This window comes from Coenobita brevimanus, chromosome 96, assembly GCF_032717465.1.
Source record: "Coenobita brevimanus isolate Jiangsu-jjx chromosome 96, ASM3271746v2, whole genome shotgun sequence".
Lineage (NCBI taxonomy): Eukaryota > Metazoa > Arthropoda > Malacostraca > Decapoda > Coenobitidae > Coenobita > Coenobita brevimanus.
The window spans coordinates 26112270-26129769 of NC_137049.1; the positions used below are offsets into that span (position 1 = coordinate 26112270).

General features: G+C 40.5%; 1 protein-coding gene across 1 annotated transcript in view; it reads left to right on the forward strand.

Annotated features, from left to right (window-relative positions):
- LOC145413514 (uncharacterized) overlaps positions 1-17500 on the forward strand; it is a 38026-nt gene that overhangs the window by 6252 nt on the left and 14274 nt on the right. Inside the window, exons 6-13 of the mRNA XM_080283210.1 lie at positions 200-377; positions 1721-1806; positions 10545-10721; positions 11250-11429; positions 11762-11969; positions 12753-12914; positions 13902-14054; positions 15662-15829. Coding sequence (XP_080139336.1) covers positions 200-377; positions 1721-1806; positions 10545-10721; positions 11250-11429; positions 11762-11969; positions 12753-12914; positions 13902-14054; positions 15662-15829 — 1312 coding nt within the window. The remainder of the gene's footprint in view (positions 1-199; positions 378-1720; positions 1807-10544; positions 10722-11249; positions 11430-11761; positions 11970-12752; positions 12915-13901; positions 14055-15661; positions 15830-17500) is intronic.

The window sequence follows — 17500 nt, forward strand, 5'->3', positions numbered from 1 at the left end:
CAGTGTCTTGACTGTGTTCTCCAGAAGTACTACTTGGGAATCTGTGTCAGTCAGTGTTTCAGGATTACCTGACCGATCTGTCTATTTTCTCTATCACAAAATAACGATCAGATTCTTTCATGTACAGAGCAGGGCATAACTTTCCCTCATATTGTCCTTAGCTTGTGTTATTCACTCACTTTGTAAGCTCTGTCTTCAGGAGGTGCAACTCGGGGACATGTGCCGTTCAGTGTCTCGAGGCCGCCTGACCGTACCTATACCACTCCTTCATTACCACGACGCCGTCAGGGTATGTAAGGGTCTCCGGGGCACCATCGCCGTACCTGCCACACGTCAGGAGTTCCTTGACGAGATCGCCTTCTTCCATGACGTCGTAGGTGAGGGACCTTCTCGTTCAGACACCCTGGTTAACAATCCTAGTTGGATTTAGCACATTCCTGCATACGCCTCTTAAATCATGGTTGGTGTGGACTTCTCTAGGCTGAAAAAAATTACATCCAAGGACCGCCACAGAGAGGACTGGTGTGACGGTCTAAGCAGGTTTTTTTTTTTTTACAACATGCCGATGGATCATGTGGAAAATCAGTAAATTGTGATTTAAAGAAAAATCACTTCATGGATGCGATCGAACCTGCGTCCTTTCCCTAATCACCTGACTACCACCTCCGCAGAGGACCGCTGGAAGAAGCCAGAGAACTCGGATGAAAACTCTACCTCCTTGGCCGCCCCCTTCTACATCACTTCTATCTACGAAGGTATCTCAGATGGCTATTACTTCTATATCCAGGCCTATGTGTGTGTCTGTGTATAAGCCTGTATCTGTCAATATCTGTATTTATGCCTGCCTGTCTCTGTGTTTGTGTACCTGTGTTCGTCTGTATGTATGCATGCCTGATTATATATATGAATGACTGTTCGTATATCTGGCTATGTTTGTCTGTCTATATGCCTGTCTGTCTATTTATCTATATGCCTGTGACTGTGCATTCCTTTGTTTATCTGTCTGTATGCTTGTGTCGGTCTGTATGCCTGTGCCTATCAATCAGTATGCCTGCCTGCCTGTCCGGTTGCATACCTATATCTGTTCATCTGTCTGTATACCTTTCTATTTTCACTTACACATACTTATACAAGCTTCTTCTGGCTTACCAGTATCACTATATTTCATTTAAAAAATGCATATCTCTCTCAAAGGTTCATTTCACCTTAATAATTATATCCTTCGTAATATCATTTTACTTTTACTTTGCTCCCATCAAACATTGTTTGATATTCATTTAATTACAATTCCAAAGTCATTATTTTCATTTTACATTATGGAGCCGCATGGCTTGGTGGCAGCGAGTAATTATCGAGTTTTATGTAGACCTCGGGTACAGAGCATGAAGCCTAATACATAATGAACATTTAAAGAGTGAGCTAGTATTACCATTTCATAGTTCTGCATATATTCAAATCCTGTCAGTTCGTATGGCTGCCATATACGAACTCCAACCTACATAAACAGAGTCACTACAACTCTTCGACTTTAACATTTGTCTCTCGCTACTTACACCCTTACTCTCTGATACTTTATAAGCATGGGACAAGACTACTTCTTGGTTCGATTCTTTTTCCAAGGAGAAGGTCCAGTCCTAAAGTAAACTGACAAGAACTCATACAGTTAGTGTTAAAAAGAAAACTGAAAGCTTAGTGACGAATAAGTAACTGTTTTATGCAGGATGTGAGCGTCAGTGGGGTGGCGCTAACGATGAAGCGGAGGAGGACGTGTGGTACAACCCATTCACAGGAGAGAAGCTGGCTCCGGTGAGTTAATATTACCTTAGTTTTTTAACACCCCTCAAACCACGAAATAATGCAATTGCATTTTGAAATGTGGACGAGGCGTTGCGTTACCCTGTCAGCAGTGTAAAAATTATTCTTGGTGTTTATTAATACTGTTAAAACACATAAAATGGTAGAATTAAGGATGCACTATATTCTGAGATACCAGCGTATATTAGTAGATTCATTTGTGTCTGTGAAATCTGCTAGGTTCCTTAACCATCGAACCCAAGTGCGTGATTAAAAGCAAGCGAGAGCAGCAAGCGAAGCTATGTTTACGTTCAGCTGAGAAATGGGAGACCCAACAAGGCACGGTCCAACTGCAATGGTTTTCAGAGGCTAATAGCTTTTATAACTCTTTATACTATATGAGATAGAGAAGAAATTCTTTCAGCAGGTAACGTTGTAGATAGTCAATTAATTTTGTTTTTAGCAATTTATTTACTCACGAGACCAAAGAAACTCCTTGGAATCCCTCCTTTCCAAGGGAATGTACCTACTACCTAGGGCTTCAATTGACCGGCTCCACTATGAAATCGAACTAAAAAAGATTTCCTGTTGTAATATTATGCTTTCATACATGGTTTCTAACAACTAAATACCGGATATTACGCTCATAATTTACATGAACATTTTTTCTATGTTTCCGGGGTGAAATCATCAAGGGTAATCACCCTATTTCTGGGTTTTATCATTCAAGCAACAGCCAGGCGTTTACCAATGCAGTTCACATGGCAAGTCGGGAGCAGAGACATGAACATTGCGCCTGTGATAAATGCTACGGTCACTCGCTATGTGCACATCCAGAAAGAAAATGTTAGAGGGCTACAACGTGAGAATGTAAATTAATGTTTTAGCTCAATTATTCTTCTGTTATTGTTCAAATACTTCACCAGAAATGTTGAAAGTTTAAACCAAGATAAAATTATGATCGTAGGCGTATATACAAACGCTCGCAAGCTCGTCACGAGCTCAGAAAACGCACTTCACTGGTATGTGTGTGTGTGTGTGTGTGTGTATATATATATATATATATATATATATATATATATATATATATAGCCATGTGTGTGTGTGTGTGTGTGTGTGTGTATTGGGCAGCCGAAACTTCGCATTCAAATCGCACCAAAATTGGCACAAAAAAACGCAAAAAAATTGGTGATGTGATAAAACTTAGTCCCATCACGACTGAAAACTTTTACTATATTTAATGAGCGATCACATTTTGGCCAAAAAACGCCGCTCCCGGTGCCCGGCATAGGATCTCCGTAGAATTTTTTGTCCATAGCTACAACTAAAATATACTCTAGCAGTAGCCGGCTGTCTGTGTGTGTATTTCGAACTTGCGTTCGGACAACTTGGGTTCCATTCCCGAAGTTGCAGATAGCACGATCAATTGGTTAGCTGCAACTAATCCAAGTGACAACGTTTGACTAGAGCAGCACATAAACGTGACTCGGATTACCTGAAACGATCGCAACGCTCGCGCGAAGAACGAGGAAACGAGTGAGAAGTACTAGGAAACGAGTGCGTAGCACGAGAATATGAGCGCGCAGCGTGAGAGCTCTGCGTCGGAGCAAGTGCGAGGGGCCCAAAGGCCCACGAGCACTTAGAGAGAGAGAGAGAGAGAGAGAGAACTTTTTGAACTGGCTGAGATAGATAAAGGAGGGAAAATTTTCGAATTAGCCGAAATAGATTAGCTACATAGCCTACAAAGATCCTTTCAGTAGGGCAAATCTTTCTTAAATTTAATGAAATCATACGGAGATTGCACGATAAACTGATAAGCAGGTCATCTTAGTAAAGGGAATAATTACTCTCCCGTCGGCTCATCACGGCTAATGAGTGGTAATGAGATACCGGGGTGTCAGCATCATTATCATTACCATTAGCATTATCTGCGGAATGTCTGGAACGGGAGCAAGACTGGGAGAGAGGAGGAGAGATGATGGTTGAGCTTTGGGGTAATGGAATATCAACAGTCATCTCAGCCAGAAGATTTTTTTTTTTCTTTTTCTTCTCATTGCTACTAGACGATTTCATCCAGCTTAGGAAGAGCTCCAGAGCAGACAAGTGGATGAGGAGGGTTTTATTTAGCCCTCCCAGTTCGAAATTGTCTACCCTAAGCTGAATAAAAATCGACTAAAATGAAACATAAAATACAAAATCCATGCTCTCATTGAACGGATCAAGAATTATCGCTCACAGTGAAGGAGTTAACATCCTCTGCACAATTTTTTATTTTATTTTAGTATTGCTGATTCCAGACGATTTTATTCAACCGAAAGGAGAGGGCGCCCTTGACGATGACAGCATGAAACTTCATTTGGATCATTCGCTACCTGCAGACGAATTTACTCAGCCTTGAAGAGACACCTTGTTTTGAAGATATTAAAAAAATTATTATACCTATACCCCTGTCGTCTGTCTGTCTGACTCTCTGTCTGTCTGTCTGTCTGTCTGTCTGTCTGCCTCTGTCTGTCTGTCTGTCTGTCTGTCTCTGTCTGTCTGTCTGTCTGTCTGTCTGTCTGTCTCTCACTCTCTCTCTCTCTCTCTCTCTCTCTCTCTCTCTCTTGTAATTCCTCCTCTAACTCGATAATCTGTCTGAGTCTGGTGCTTTCTCTTCCTGTATCCCATTATTGCTTACCTCCTTTGTGCCTTCCTTTGTTCCCCTTAAACCTTATTTGAGCTTCTTAATCCTCGCTTCCCTCACCCTTACTTCCTTCCTCTCTCAAGTCCTTCCTTCCTTTCTCCCTGTCTCACGTCCTTACTTCCTTCCTCCATTCATTTATTCATTCTTATTTTCATTTCGTCCTACCTTCTCCTTTTTCTTTTCTCCTCTTTTTGTTTTCTTTATTTCTTTCATTTTATTTCCCTCGTTTTTTCATTCCTTCTTTCTGTATTTCTTTATTTACAATCAGTTTTTTTTTTTACTTTCTTTTTTTCTGTTATTGATTAATACTTTGTTCCTTACTTTGTTGTACTTAAATCTTCTAGTTTTACATTCTTCTCGCTACCCTCTTCCTTCCTTTCTTCCATCTTTCTGTCATCTCATCATTCTTTTTTCTTCTCTGATTCCCTTTCCCCGTCTTCTATTTATTTATTCCTTCCTGCCTCACTTCCTTCGTTTTTGTTTCCTTTCTTCTTGGTCTCCTCCTCTTTCCTTTTTTCCCCCGTTCTTTTCCCATCTTTCCTTATTTCCCCTCTTTCCCTTCTTCCTTCTTTATACCATTATTCCTTTTTTTTTCTTCTGAAGACTTGTATAACCTTTCAAATCCTTTCCTTTCCATGCTTACTTCACTGCTTGCACTCCTGCTTCCTTCCTCCCCCCGTCCTTTCACACATTCCTTCACTTGATGTTACCTCTATTTTCCTTTCATCCTTCTTTCCATCCTTCTTTCCTTCCATCCAGCCTTCCTTTATTTCTGTTGCTCCCTTTTTTCTCTCTTTCTTCCTTCCTTCATTTTGCCATTCATTCTACCTATATCTTCCTCCAATCTTCCTTTGTAACTTATATTTCCTTCTAACCTCCTTTCATCCTTCCCGTCATCCTCTTTCTTTCTTTCTTTCTTTATTCACTCTTTTCTTACTTTTTTCCATCTTTGTTTTTTCCATCATTTCACAGTTCCTCCTTTCTCCCTATTTTTCATTGTTTTTCTTTTTTCTCCCTTCCTTTTTTTTTTCTCCCTTCCTTTTTTTTTTCTTCATCTGCAGCTGTTTCTTGTTCTCGCTGCTGTTTTTTTATGTTGTCAATTATTTCCGTAGTCTAGTTTTCTTTATTGTTTTTCCCTCCTATATTTTAGGTTCACTTCATTCCCTTTTTGATCTCTTCCTTCTCTGCCCTATTCCTTTCCTCCGCTCTGTACTTCTTCGTCTCTGTTTTGTCTTCATGAGTCCTTTTTCTGTTCTGTTTCCCTCTGTTTTGCTCCTCTTTCTCTGTTCTCTTCCCTGTTCTATTATCCATCTTTCTTTCTCTTTCTTCTTCTTCTTCTTTTTTCTGTTTCTGTTTATCTCTTTCTTTTTCTTCCTTTTCTTCTTCTTCTTCTTCTTCTTCTTCTCCATTGTTCTGTTCGCCTACATCCGTATTCCGTTATCTTCTTTCGTTATTATAGTCTTCATTGTTCTGTTTTCCTTCATCTCTAGTTTCTTTCCTTATGCTATTCTCCTACTTCCTTGTTTTGTTCTACTCTCTTACTGTTGTTTTTGTCCTTCTTTATCTCCTCTACGCTTGTACTTTTCTCCCTTTTTCCTTACAAATTTTGTCCTATTTCTGTTCTGTTCTTTTTCCTCTTCCGTACTTATCTAATTTTCTTTTGTTCTCCTTGTTCTTCATCTTCTCTAATCAGTTCCCCTTAAGCCATTTTTGAGCACCTTAATCCTCAGCTCGGCTCTCTCTTTCTCTCGCGTTTTCTTTTTCTTTCTGTCTGTCAATTATTATTTCATTAATTATTTTATCGTTCCCTCTCCTCGTTCTTAATTTCATTTCTAGATTCCTGAGTTATAGCTTTCCCTTTTCTTCTTCATTTCCTTCCTTCCCTCACTCCATCCTTCAGGCATTCATTCATAACTTATAGAGCTTTTTTTTTTCTCTCTCTCTCTTTCTCATTTCATTCTGTCTTCCCTTAATAAATAATTAATGAATTTCTTCTTTGCATCCATCGTCCCCTTATTCCTTCACTCGTTTCCTTCTTTTCTTTCTTCCTTCCTTCTTTTATTCCTATTACACGTATTGACAGAGGGAGAAATAGAATTCCAACCTTAGACGAATACATAGCAGAAAAATCGAACCATTTGAAACACTCACCAGTGGACATAGGATTTTCATCGTATTTCGTCACTTGTAAATTTCCTTCAAACCGAGCTGAGGAATGTAGTGTCACCTGGATTCCACGTGTTTCTGGTGTATTCTAGAGTGTTTACTCTTGTCTCTGTTCTTTTTTATCCTTGCTGCTGGGTCGCTCCTTCCTTCCTTCCTTTCTTTTTCCGCTTCCTCCACCTCTCACTTCCACATTATTGTCTTCAATCCTCGTCCTTCTTTCTCTCTTCTGATCTTTTGCAATGGCGCCTCTTCTCTCTCCTTTTATTTATTCTTCTCTGTCTCTCATTTCTGTTCAATTTTCTTTTCTCCTCTTCCTTCCCTTCTTCTCTTCTCTTGCAATGACACCTCTGTTCTGCTGTCATCTTTTATCTTCTTCACCCTCACCTCCTGTTGTCTCCCCTCTTCCTCTCTTTCGCTCTTCTCTTCTCTCGCGTTACCACCTCATCCTCTCTGTTCTGTCATCCTCATCCTTTATTCTCCTCCTTCTCCCTCTCCTCCTCTCGTCCCCTTCTTAATTCGTTTTGCCTGATCTCATTCCCGCCTTCCCTCGGTGTCCTCATTAACTTCTAATCTATCGGCGTTCCCTTATCATTCGCCTCACACAGCGTCTCTTCATTCCTTGGAATTTCGAGTTAATAATGACCTGAACGTGGAATGACAGTGAGTAGACAACACCTTATTTCCTTTCAGTGTGTGATAAGTTAGAAGTAATGCCATGAATGCAACTTAACTTCTCAATTTAAGTTGAAACTGATATGATTGCACAAGGAGAGTAAAAATGTATGAGTCACTTCATTTGATATCCGTGTAACTTTAAATGTGACATCATAGCACTAGAGTAGTAATATGATCAATGACATTTATTTTTCTATCAAATGAAGCTCGTTTCTTCATTTTAAGGCATCTATCTTAATAGCTATATCTGATGACGCATTCTATATTTTACTCTTGATACCGCCACGTGATTCTGTTTAACTTTGGGGAAGTTTTTCTAATTGCAAGGGTTACATGTTGGCTTAATCATCCTTTCACTACAATAGGTCTTCCCAAAGCTAAGTAAAGTCGTTCGGAGACAGCAAAAATATAACTTAAAATTACGTCATCATGTTAAAGGGTTTGAGCTTTAAAAAATCGTCTGACAGTAACAGCAAAATGTATAAAATCCGTTATTGTTTTTAAAAGGGTCAGTTAACATGAGACGATAGCAGATTGTGCACAGACAACATGGGCTCGGGTGTGTTAAAACTGATACCGTTAACTCTGTTACAATGGGGTGAACTCTAGTGCTCTATTCCAGCTAACTTTAGACAATTTTGTTCAGCTGAAACTCCTAGATGCCTGACTATGTTCGATGTCGCACACAAAAATGAAATAAAACTTGGTCATGAAGTTAGCACCATCTCTACGAAAGTTCCATTTTAAGGTAAATGAACTCTCTTAGGGATATCAAGACATATGTAACCGAGACATTTGTGCTGGAGAGGCTGATTCGAAAGTTTTCTATCTTTTAATACAATAAATCTCCCATGAGGTAAATGAAATCCTCTGATGTCAGCAAAACTAAACAATTGACAAAACAGATGTCAATGTGTCACAGGTGTTAATTAAGAGTATCCCATATTCTTATAATTCACCACACCAGTGGTGACCTATATTGTTCTTGTCATCATCATCATCATCATTATTATTATTATTATTATTATTATTATTATTATTATTATTGAGTAAACTGCTCGTATTCGCTCAATTTCGAAGCTACGGCCATCATATTTCGCCAACTGAGTCCCCCAGTTGGCGACTTCATATGACTTAGTATCATCCACTTCTCAGTAATGGTTTTCCAGTTACAGTCAAAACCCTCTTAAAACAGTCTCTGTGGTTTCTCAGAAATCGCTGAAGGTACAGACATGAAATTTTTGTGGGGCATAGCTAAGGTCGGGGAGCAGGTCTAAAATTACTATGGCCCCAGTTCGGTAGTTTCTGAGATCGCCCGCGAGTCAATGGAAAGTAGTTTGGTGTTAGTGAGTGCACAGTTAAAAGAAGAACAAGATAGAATTGAACTACAATCACCATACTTGGTACAGTTATAGAACATGATATGCTATGCATGGCTACCAAGTATGAATGACCTTGACCCAAAACTCAAGGTCACAGCCAAGATCAAAGTTCAAAATTTTGCTTACTTTATGTGTACTGAGGTCACATGCACAAGACGGATGGCTTTGTCATGTAAGTTACGAGTACTGAAATTGCTAATAGCAATTTCCGTTTTCTAGTTATTATTATTATTATTATTATTATTATTATTACTGCTACTACTATTGTTACTACTGTACTTTTGTTATTATTATTATTATTATTATTATTATTATTAACCTCCAGCTATGTAACATTACTACATATTTAACAATGGAAATTAAATCTTGAAACTATTGGACCATATTATTATAGATTCTGAGGGGCTGTCTGCGAAATGATCTTCCATTATTTTGTGACTGAATTTCTGGTAATTTTGTAGGTAGAAGAAAATAAAATCAAAGGGCAAATCAAAATCCTAAAACAAAGATCTCTTAGAAAACAAATATCACGGGACTATAAAGGTCACTGGAAGAAAGTTCAAGGAAATTAAGGACCAAAAAAATATGGATGGAATAAAAGGCAGATAAAGTAAGATATAGCGATTAAGAGAGAGATCGCTATGTAGAAAGACAGAGAAAGAAAAAGAAAGCAAAACAATGAGATAATGAGAGTGAAGAACAAAGGGCAAAGATAGGCAGATCCATTAACAGGCTGAAAAATGCAACAGGCACCAGTGAGGCAAGTTTCGCCCAGAGAGACAGGGAATTACACGGAAGGCATGAAGACTGACAGACATAAACAGCCAGAGGGTAGGGAGAGGAAGGAGGCACTAACTCATTCATGACCTTCTTTCTCTGTTGTCCCAGATGCCACTTTAACTTCTTCAACGCATGTACTTACTGCTCCCTAACTTGCTCTTCTGTCAACCACTTCCACTTTACCTTTCATATGAGAGATTTGATGGAAGGGGAAGAACACTGGATAGAAGGACAGTTAGTGAGAAGGACAGTTTGAGAATGCCGAGGAAGGTTGGAATTAGGTGGCAGAATAACATTTCGAAGTATGTGTCGGCACTGGAACAAACCTGAAGAGGAACAGATACGAAGAGGTAAATTGGACTGGAATAAAAAGCAGCATAGTTCAGTATAGTCTGGAAGTGGAAGGAACTATTGGAGGTAAATGGCAGAGGTTAATATCAATCAATCAATCAATAATTTCCTGTGGTACTCCACGGGATGCATAGGGCCTCGATGAACTCTCTCCACCAATATTTGTCTCTTGCCATCTCCTTCAGGTCCCACCAACACTCCTCTCCTGCTTCTCTTTTCATTGTCCTCAACCAGTGGAGGGTAAATGTTAACAGTTTGAAAGTGGAGTACAACAGTGGAAGCTCAGTTTGATAATACTTAATTGGGCTGGGATGAAGTGACGGCGAAAAAGCCTGGATACGGATGAAAAGTGTGTTATATGGAGGTACAGCAGTGTAATATATGTTAAGAGTTGGGATATGAGAAAGAGAAGTGCATTGGAATGAAGGGCAGTAGCTGAAGTTGATATAAGAATGCCTCGAAAGTTTGGAACGAAGTGACAGCAACTGAGCCATTATAATGGTGAAGTATTATTAATTGGACGTCAGAAGTTAAGTAAATTAAAAGTGAACAGCTGAGGAACTGATAAGGTGAAATACACTTGAATGTACGTGTAGTCAGATATTAACAGGGATTTGGAATGAAGTGACAGCCTCAGCTCACATCAGTAAATTATAGAGACTACTGTTTGAACTCAGGCGATCAAAATACAATCTCATTCACTTGCCTTCCAGAGTGAACTGGACTTCAAGGAGCTGAACCCTGACGGAGGAATCTATCAGAACTGCATGCTATTGAGGTACCAGGGCCAGGGACTCTTGGACACAGACTGCATGAAGCCCAGCTGCACGGCTTGTCACACCAGGGCAGGAAGTACGTGGACCCTGAAGGGGATCTGTGAGGAGGAGGAGGTGAGTTAGTGATGCTGAGAAGAAATTTTCATATTTTTATTAATGCTGGTGTTAGGTGATTTTCTTCAGTGCAGGAAGTACCACTCAATCACAATGAGAACCCTCCTCGGTGCCGCATTTAATTGTTTGGGAATAACACGAACTGCACATAAAAGAAGTTGTTGTACTGAAGGGATTAAGGAAAGCGAGAAGACACAGACCAGATGAAATCAAGAAGACACAGAAGATTAAAGCAAGTGATTAAATAGCTGTTAGATTCAGACAACACGAGAACCAGTTGCAAGGCTTGTCACACTCCCGCTGGCAAATAGGTGAAGCATGAAGGGCATCTGTAGGAAGAAAGTTGAGGCAGAGATGAGTGGGTGAGAAAAACAAGCGGAAAAGGATTAGAGTTAACGATGGGTGAAGCAGAGTACAAAGAGGATTGCAGGCCAAGCTTTTATTAACCATTCTGTTCCCATGCATTTCAAATTATCCAAGTTAAATCAGCACCTACAGCTAGATGATAAAGGCTTTGTATCATTTTAGAGGATGTACTACTTTGATCTGGTGGAGGTTCCTATGACGTTCCAAGGATACGGGGAGTACATGGTGCAGAAGCTGGGTGACACGTGGGTGTGGTACAATACAATCACCAACACCACCATGGCAACCTTACCTGTACAAGAGCTTAATTACCCTATTGGAAGACTCGCTTGGGACTTAAAGGTGAGTAAAGATGAGTTGTTTTATTTGGTGAGTTCAGCTTTTCTGCCCCTCATTGTTGCGCGTGCAGGTGTGTGTGTGTGTGTGTGTGTGTGTGTGTGTGTGTGTGTGTGTGTGTGTGTGTGTGTGTGTGTGTGTGTGTGTGTGTGTGTGTGTGTGTGTGTGTGTGTGTGTGTGCGTGCGTGCGTGCGTGTGTGTGTGTGTGTGTGTGTGTGTGTGTGTGTGTGTGTGTGTGTGTGTGTGTGTGTGTGCGTGCGTGCGTGCGTGCGTGCGTGCGTGCGCGCGTGCGTGCGTGCGCGCGCGCGCGCCTTTATTTTATGCTATTCTGTCCCCAGGCGCCAGTGTGTGGCCAAGAGAAGGGACATAGGATCCTTACTCTCTCCCCGTGCCATGTAGGAGAGTTCACCTGCACAGACGGCTCTTGCATCCCCTTTTCAAGCCGCTGCGACCTGAAGTTTGACTGTGGCGACAAGACGGACGAGAGCTTCTGTGATATCGTTAACTTTCCCGATGATTACAGGTCTAAGCTTCCTCCCAGGCCAGGTGATATGGATGTTTTCTTTTGTGCATCCTGTTTTAACGTCTTGAATCAGTTGATATTTGTATTCATGCTTTCTCAAGCACTCTCATCCAGCTTAGGAAAGGTCTCTCGTAATGAAGGGGTTAATATAAGATTTATCATACCCCTCCAATCAGAAAAACTTTCCTAAAGAACAATGAAATAATCTGAAGGGAGCAGGAGTAAAATATAAATTTGCGTCAACGGACTGATGAGCTAAAATAAGTGCAAAACAAATCTTAAGTGACAAAAGAATATTTTTTCCTCTGACAATGGCATTTATCACTGTTATTCTTTGCAAATATCTCGACTGATACCTAACGCATTGAGACCACCACCACGTATCTAAGAGCTTCTAGAGAGTCAGTCTCTGTTCTGTCTGTATATCTTTCTACCTCAATCAATCTGTTATCCATCTAATTGTATGCCTATCTGCCTATATTTTTAGCTTTCCATCTACATATCCATCCACCCATCTTTGTTTCTCCTTTTGCTTTTCACAAAAGGCGACCAATCTCTCTCTACTCATCTCTATCAACATCTAATCAATCTAAGCCTCGAATGTATGTCTGTCTATCCATCAAACTATCTATCTACCAATCTCTCTACCCCGTTGAAAGACCTCTGTCTACCTGTCTCAGTCAAGATCAGCATCGACACCGTGAACATCGACATCATTATGCTCAGTCAAACTATCAGTATCTCTTTCCATCCATTCATCTATCTCTCGACCTAATTATTTCTCCTTCTTTCTCTCCTCCAATCAGTGACGGATCTCCCTCTACCTATCTCCATCAACATCAGCATCGACACCGTGAACATCGACACCACCACCATGCTGCTCTCCACCAGCTACAATCTACGCATGACTTGGCACGACAACCGCCTCACGTACAACAACCTCAAGGCGCTTACCAGGCTCAACACAGGTCAGATCTCAAGGCAGATCAAAGCTTGATATGAGTCAGGGTTTAACGTAGTTCCCAAAGCAGCTCAGGGACGAACACTGATCAGGAGTTAGAGTAGGTCAAGGTTTAACAAAGGTCACGGTTTAACAAACGTCGAGGCAAGTCAGTCCTCAAGGCAGGTTAGGAATTAACAGAGGTCACGACTAAACAAAAGGCAAAGGTCAGTGCATATCACATGTCTGGACTCAACACAAGTTAGTTCTCAATGCCGTTCAGATACAGGGGTCACGATTTAACAAGGACACACAGGACAATGCTCAACACAGGTAAGGACTTTTGGCCATACATGTCAAGGCTTAATTGATGTCAGGGCTTAGCACAGGAAAAGAAAGTTGGAAAAGCAAACAGGATGGGCGAAACAGGGAAATGTGTAAAAGGACATCCGTTTATATTTCAGTCCAAGAATTTTTCCGTTAATCCATTTCTTTATATGGCCATATACCCAACCATCCTCCCATCCAAGAATTAAGCCTCCCTTCTTCTAAGAGCAGATGGATGAGTAGTGGAGACTCCGTGTTTGAAATACCCATCTACATATTAGTCAATCCATTCTTTATTCCACGCACGCACGCACGCACGCACGCACGCACACACACACACACACACACACACACACGCACGCACGCACGCACGCACGCACGCACGCACGCACGCACGCACGCACGCACGCACGCACGCACGCACGCACACACACACACACACACACACACACACACACACACACACACACACACACACACACACACACCTACTATACATCAATCCTTTCCTCTTATGCCTCAGCCAGTGTCTCAAGAGCAGGCGGATGAGTTGTGAGGCTCCAAGTTGCTTAATAAGAATTGTTTAATCTACCTTTGTATGAATTAATCCATCTTTCGTTTCGCACCCACACATGTTCATCCATCCACTCTATTATGCATCACTCCTTCCTCTGTACTCCTCCATCAGTGTCGCAGGAGCAGGTGGATGAGCTGTGGAGGCCTCAAATTGGGTTCATCAACACTGACGACATCCAGAATACAGTTGTGGACCAGGACGCCGTAACCACTATCCTTAGGAGAGACACTAGTTGCATCCCAGACCTGTCCAACCCGTACGAAGGTAAGGGTACTCGACAGCTATGCATTTTTAGGAAGGCAAGTTATATTAATCACGAATTTATTGGATCAAATGGAGGTAAAAATGGGAGCTAGTCTTATTAAACCTTAAAAGTCAGTACAACAGTACATGACAATTTCTTAACCCTCTTATGGTTGGGAAGCCTCCCACTGTTTTATTCCAGCTAAAATCTCAGAATTTTATTTGTGAGAATGGGTCATAGGAGACTGATATTGCTATTACATGTATCAGTAACCCTGCCATGTTTTCTGGTATTCTATTTCAGCTAATCAGATTATCTTATTGATATCAGAGTAAACCATTGGACCTTGAGAACTTCAATTGCTGATTAACTTTTAAATGTAGTCTGATACACTGCATGTATTTCCTGTAGTGACGGCAGCGTATGATCATCACTGCCTCTAGTGCCACTTTGGATAGAACTAGTAGTATTCTTAATGAACAGATATGATAGACGAGACTCTGACGCACATATTGCAGCACTACTCTTCAAAATGACACTTGATAGACAGCGAAGAACATTATCTTACCAAACAGCACTTAGTGTATTTTTTTTAAATGTCAACCTGTAATAATGCATTAATAAAAGAGTTAGTTACAATACCCATATTTGTGATTCAGTTTTAATATTAGAAATATATTATCATTTTGACCCATATTTCTCAAAGCTCAAAAGTCAACCCAACTGTTATTCAAGACCCATTCTGTGTTTTCTTATCTGTTTTCTTTAACTGCAGATGTGATGAGTAAAATAACATAATTTAGAAGAGAAATCAGGATAAACTCGGGTGAACTAACTGCGAAGAAGAAATGTAAGAGAATGATTGAAGAAGAAAAGTTCCGACACACTCCAAGAAGTTTCTCAATTCTGATGGCCTCATGAATAATACTCGTCGTGTCGAAACTCTTCAACAATTAGGAACGTAAATTAACCTGAGAAAACAGGAGACAAAGTTACTGAGGCGAATCACATACAAAAGTTCTCAAACTAAACTTAGGCTATTATTATATAGAATCGAAAATTACTGTAAACAGAAGATCAAGGAGTATTAATTTGCAGAGTCAGGGCAGAGCATCACTATCTTCTTGCAACTGCATAACATTACCTGACATAAACCATGACAAAATGCCTAAGTGAAAAATACCAGCAGTGGAAAAAAAAAAATTAGAATAATACTGGAATTACCTGAGAATTCAACTTTTCCTCCATTTCAAAAGCAAGTAGAGAAGTAATATATCGATGCAGGATCATATGAGCTCTCATGAAAGTGATGCATCATATGGGGCTTTGCTAGTGAAACATTGCTTGTGAGAATCCTTAGGTTATAACTATACGAGTAGATATAATGTGTGTGTGTGTGTGTGTGTGTGTGTGTGTGTGTGTGTGTGTGTGTGTGTGTGTGTGTGTGTGTGTGTGTGTGTGTGTGTGTGTGTGTGTGTGTGTGTGTGTGTGTGTGTGTGTGTGTGTGTGTGTGTGTGTGTGTGTGTGTGTGTGTGTGTGTGTGTGTGTGTGTGTGTGTGTGTGTGTGTGTGTGTGTGTGTGTGTGTGTGCCATTTAATTCACATCCTTAAGTCTGTTCTGTCCGCAGTGGAGATCTACCGAGGTGATACCAATCCAGTCTCCACCACACGCAAATACAGCACAGTGTTTACCTGCAATTTTGACCTCGTTCTCTACCCCTTTGACATCCAGATTTGCTTCATGCAACTGCAGATCCTCTCTGCATCATCAGAGTACCTCATATTCAATGCTACAGGTGAGGAGACAATTAGATTCAGAATTATGTAGTCTATTAAATGAAACGACTTCATTAATATTACTTAATCCTTCAAGGTGTCAGAAGCTCACATAAAAGAAAGGTGGAAGAAGTAATTTATTCTAGCCGTAGCAACACGATTAAGTTCACCCTACTTGATGGTCACCTTACATCAACTGTAAACTGAAGTTAAGAGGAGATGACAGGCATAAAGTTACTGTTGATGTCATTAATATTTCTGTTGTGGCCTCAGGTTCATCTGGATGTGAATTCGGTGGACTCTACATTTAAGATGTCCCTTTCTCGTAGTTCACCATGCTAATTTCGGGGAATACGGAGGGAGTTATATTTGTATACAGACCAGCCTCTCTGCCTGGTTATGTAGGCACCACCATGTGAAGGCACCCCTACCCGTCTCCAGCATTATGAACACGTTAAGCATTGGAGATGACCTGAGATTGCTCTTTGGAAGAAAGAAAATGTACTCGTTAAAATTTCTGTGATAGAGGATTTAGTCATACATTCAAATTTAAGCTAGACGATTTAAGTCATATGAGTTGCGTCTACAGCTTTCATCAGCAATAAAGAAACGTTAGGAAGAATTGCTTAGGACAAGATAACACTCAGAAGGTACAACAAGGCGATATTAGTCATTTCAGTCTTCCTTGAGAGGTGAGCAGGTTTCATCAGCAATAAAGGCAAGTGAGAGGAGGTGGCAGACACTAGGTAAACACAGGGGATGGCCGGAGGGACGGGATGGACGAACCTGCCGCCCAGAAAATTGAATTGGCGGAAAACTAATTTGAGGTGAAGAGGGCGAGTCAGGTGAAGGTGAAGGTGGCAGGAAAAGAAGATAAAGTGTCGCCAAAAATCCTGAGGCAAGCACGAGGATAGGAGAAGATAGGCTGACTCACTTTCTTGGAGGAATAGTGGGAGAGTGGTGGATGAAGGAGGGGATAGTCTAAGATAAAAGATAAACACGCTGAGGATTTTTAGTAAGCAGAACTATATACAACAATGATTTCGAAAGTCCATATGCATCCTGGATGACAGAAAATAGATTCATCTTCTTGAAGGAGTGATGTGAATTTAAAAGCATGAGTAGTAAATATATAAAACAAGATCAACTGAGAGTCTGGTGAAGATGAAGAAGGGATTAGGGGATAGGAGAAGCGGTAGGAGGAGAGATGATAAATATAATGGTGTGGCGATAAATCCAAAGGCAAGCAGGAAGACACTATAATTTTCCTGAAGGAAGAGTGAAATTTGGCTGATGAAAGAGTCGATCGTCAACGAGAAAGGCGTAAGAGGAAAAAATTATCAGTTGGGAAGAGAATGATGTATCGTGCCAAGAATCTAAAGCCCATGAAATTAAGAGATTGAGTCTTTTTTTCATGATTAATCCGATTTTGGAGGAGGAGAATTAAGGCAGATCATGGAAAGTCAACGAGGAATGGAATATACAAGGATAAGCTTCTTGTGAATGGGAAACTATAGTGTGGTAAAAAAAAAAAAAAACGAAATAAAAGGAGGAAGATATAATATAAACTGACTTTCTTCAATTAATAGTGACACATTGGTGGAGGATAGAGTGGACAGTAAATGAGATGGGGTATACGCCAATGACGTGTGTTGTGATGAGAACGTGGAAATGCAAGGAATGATTCTGTT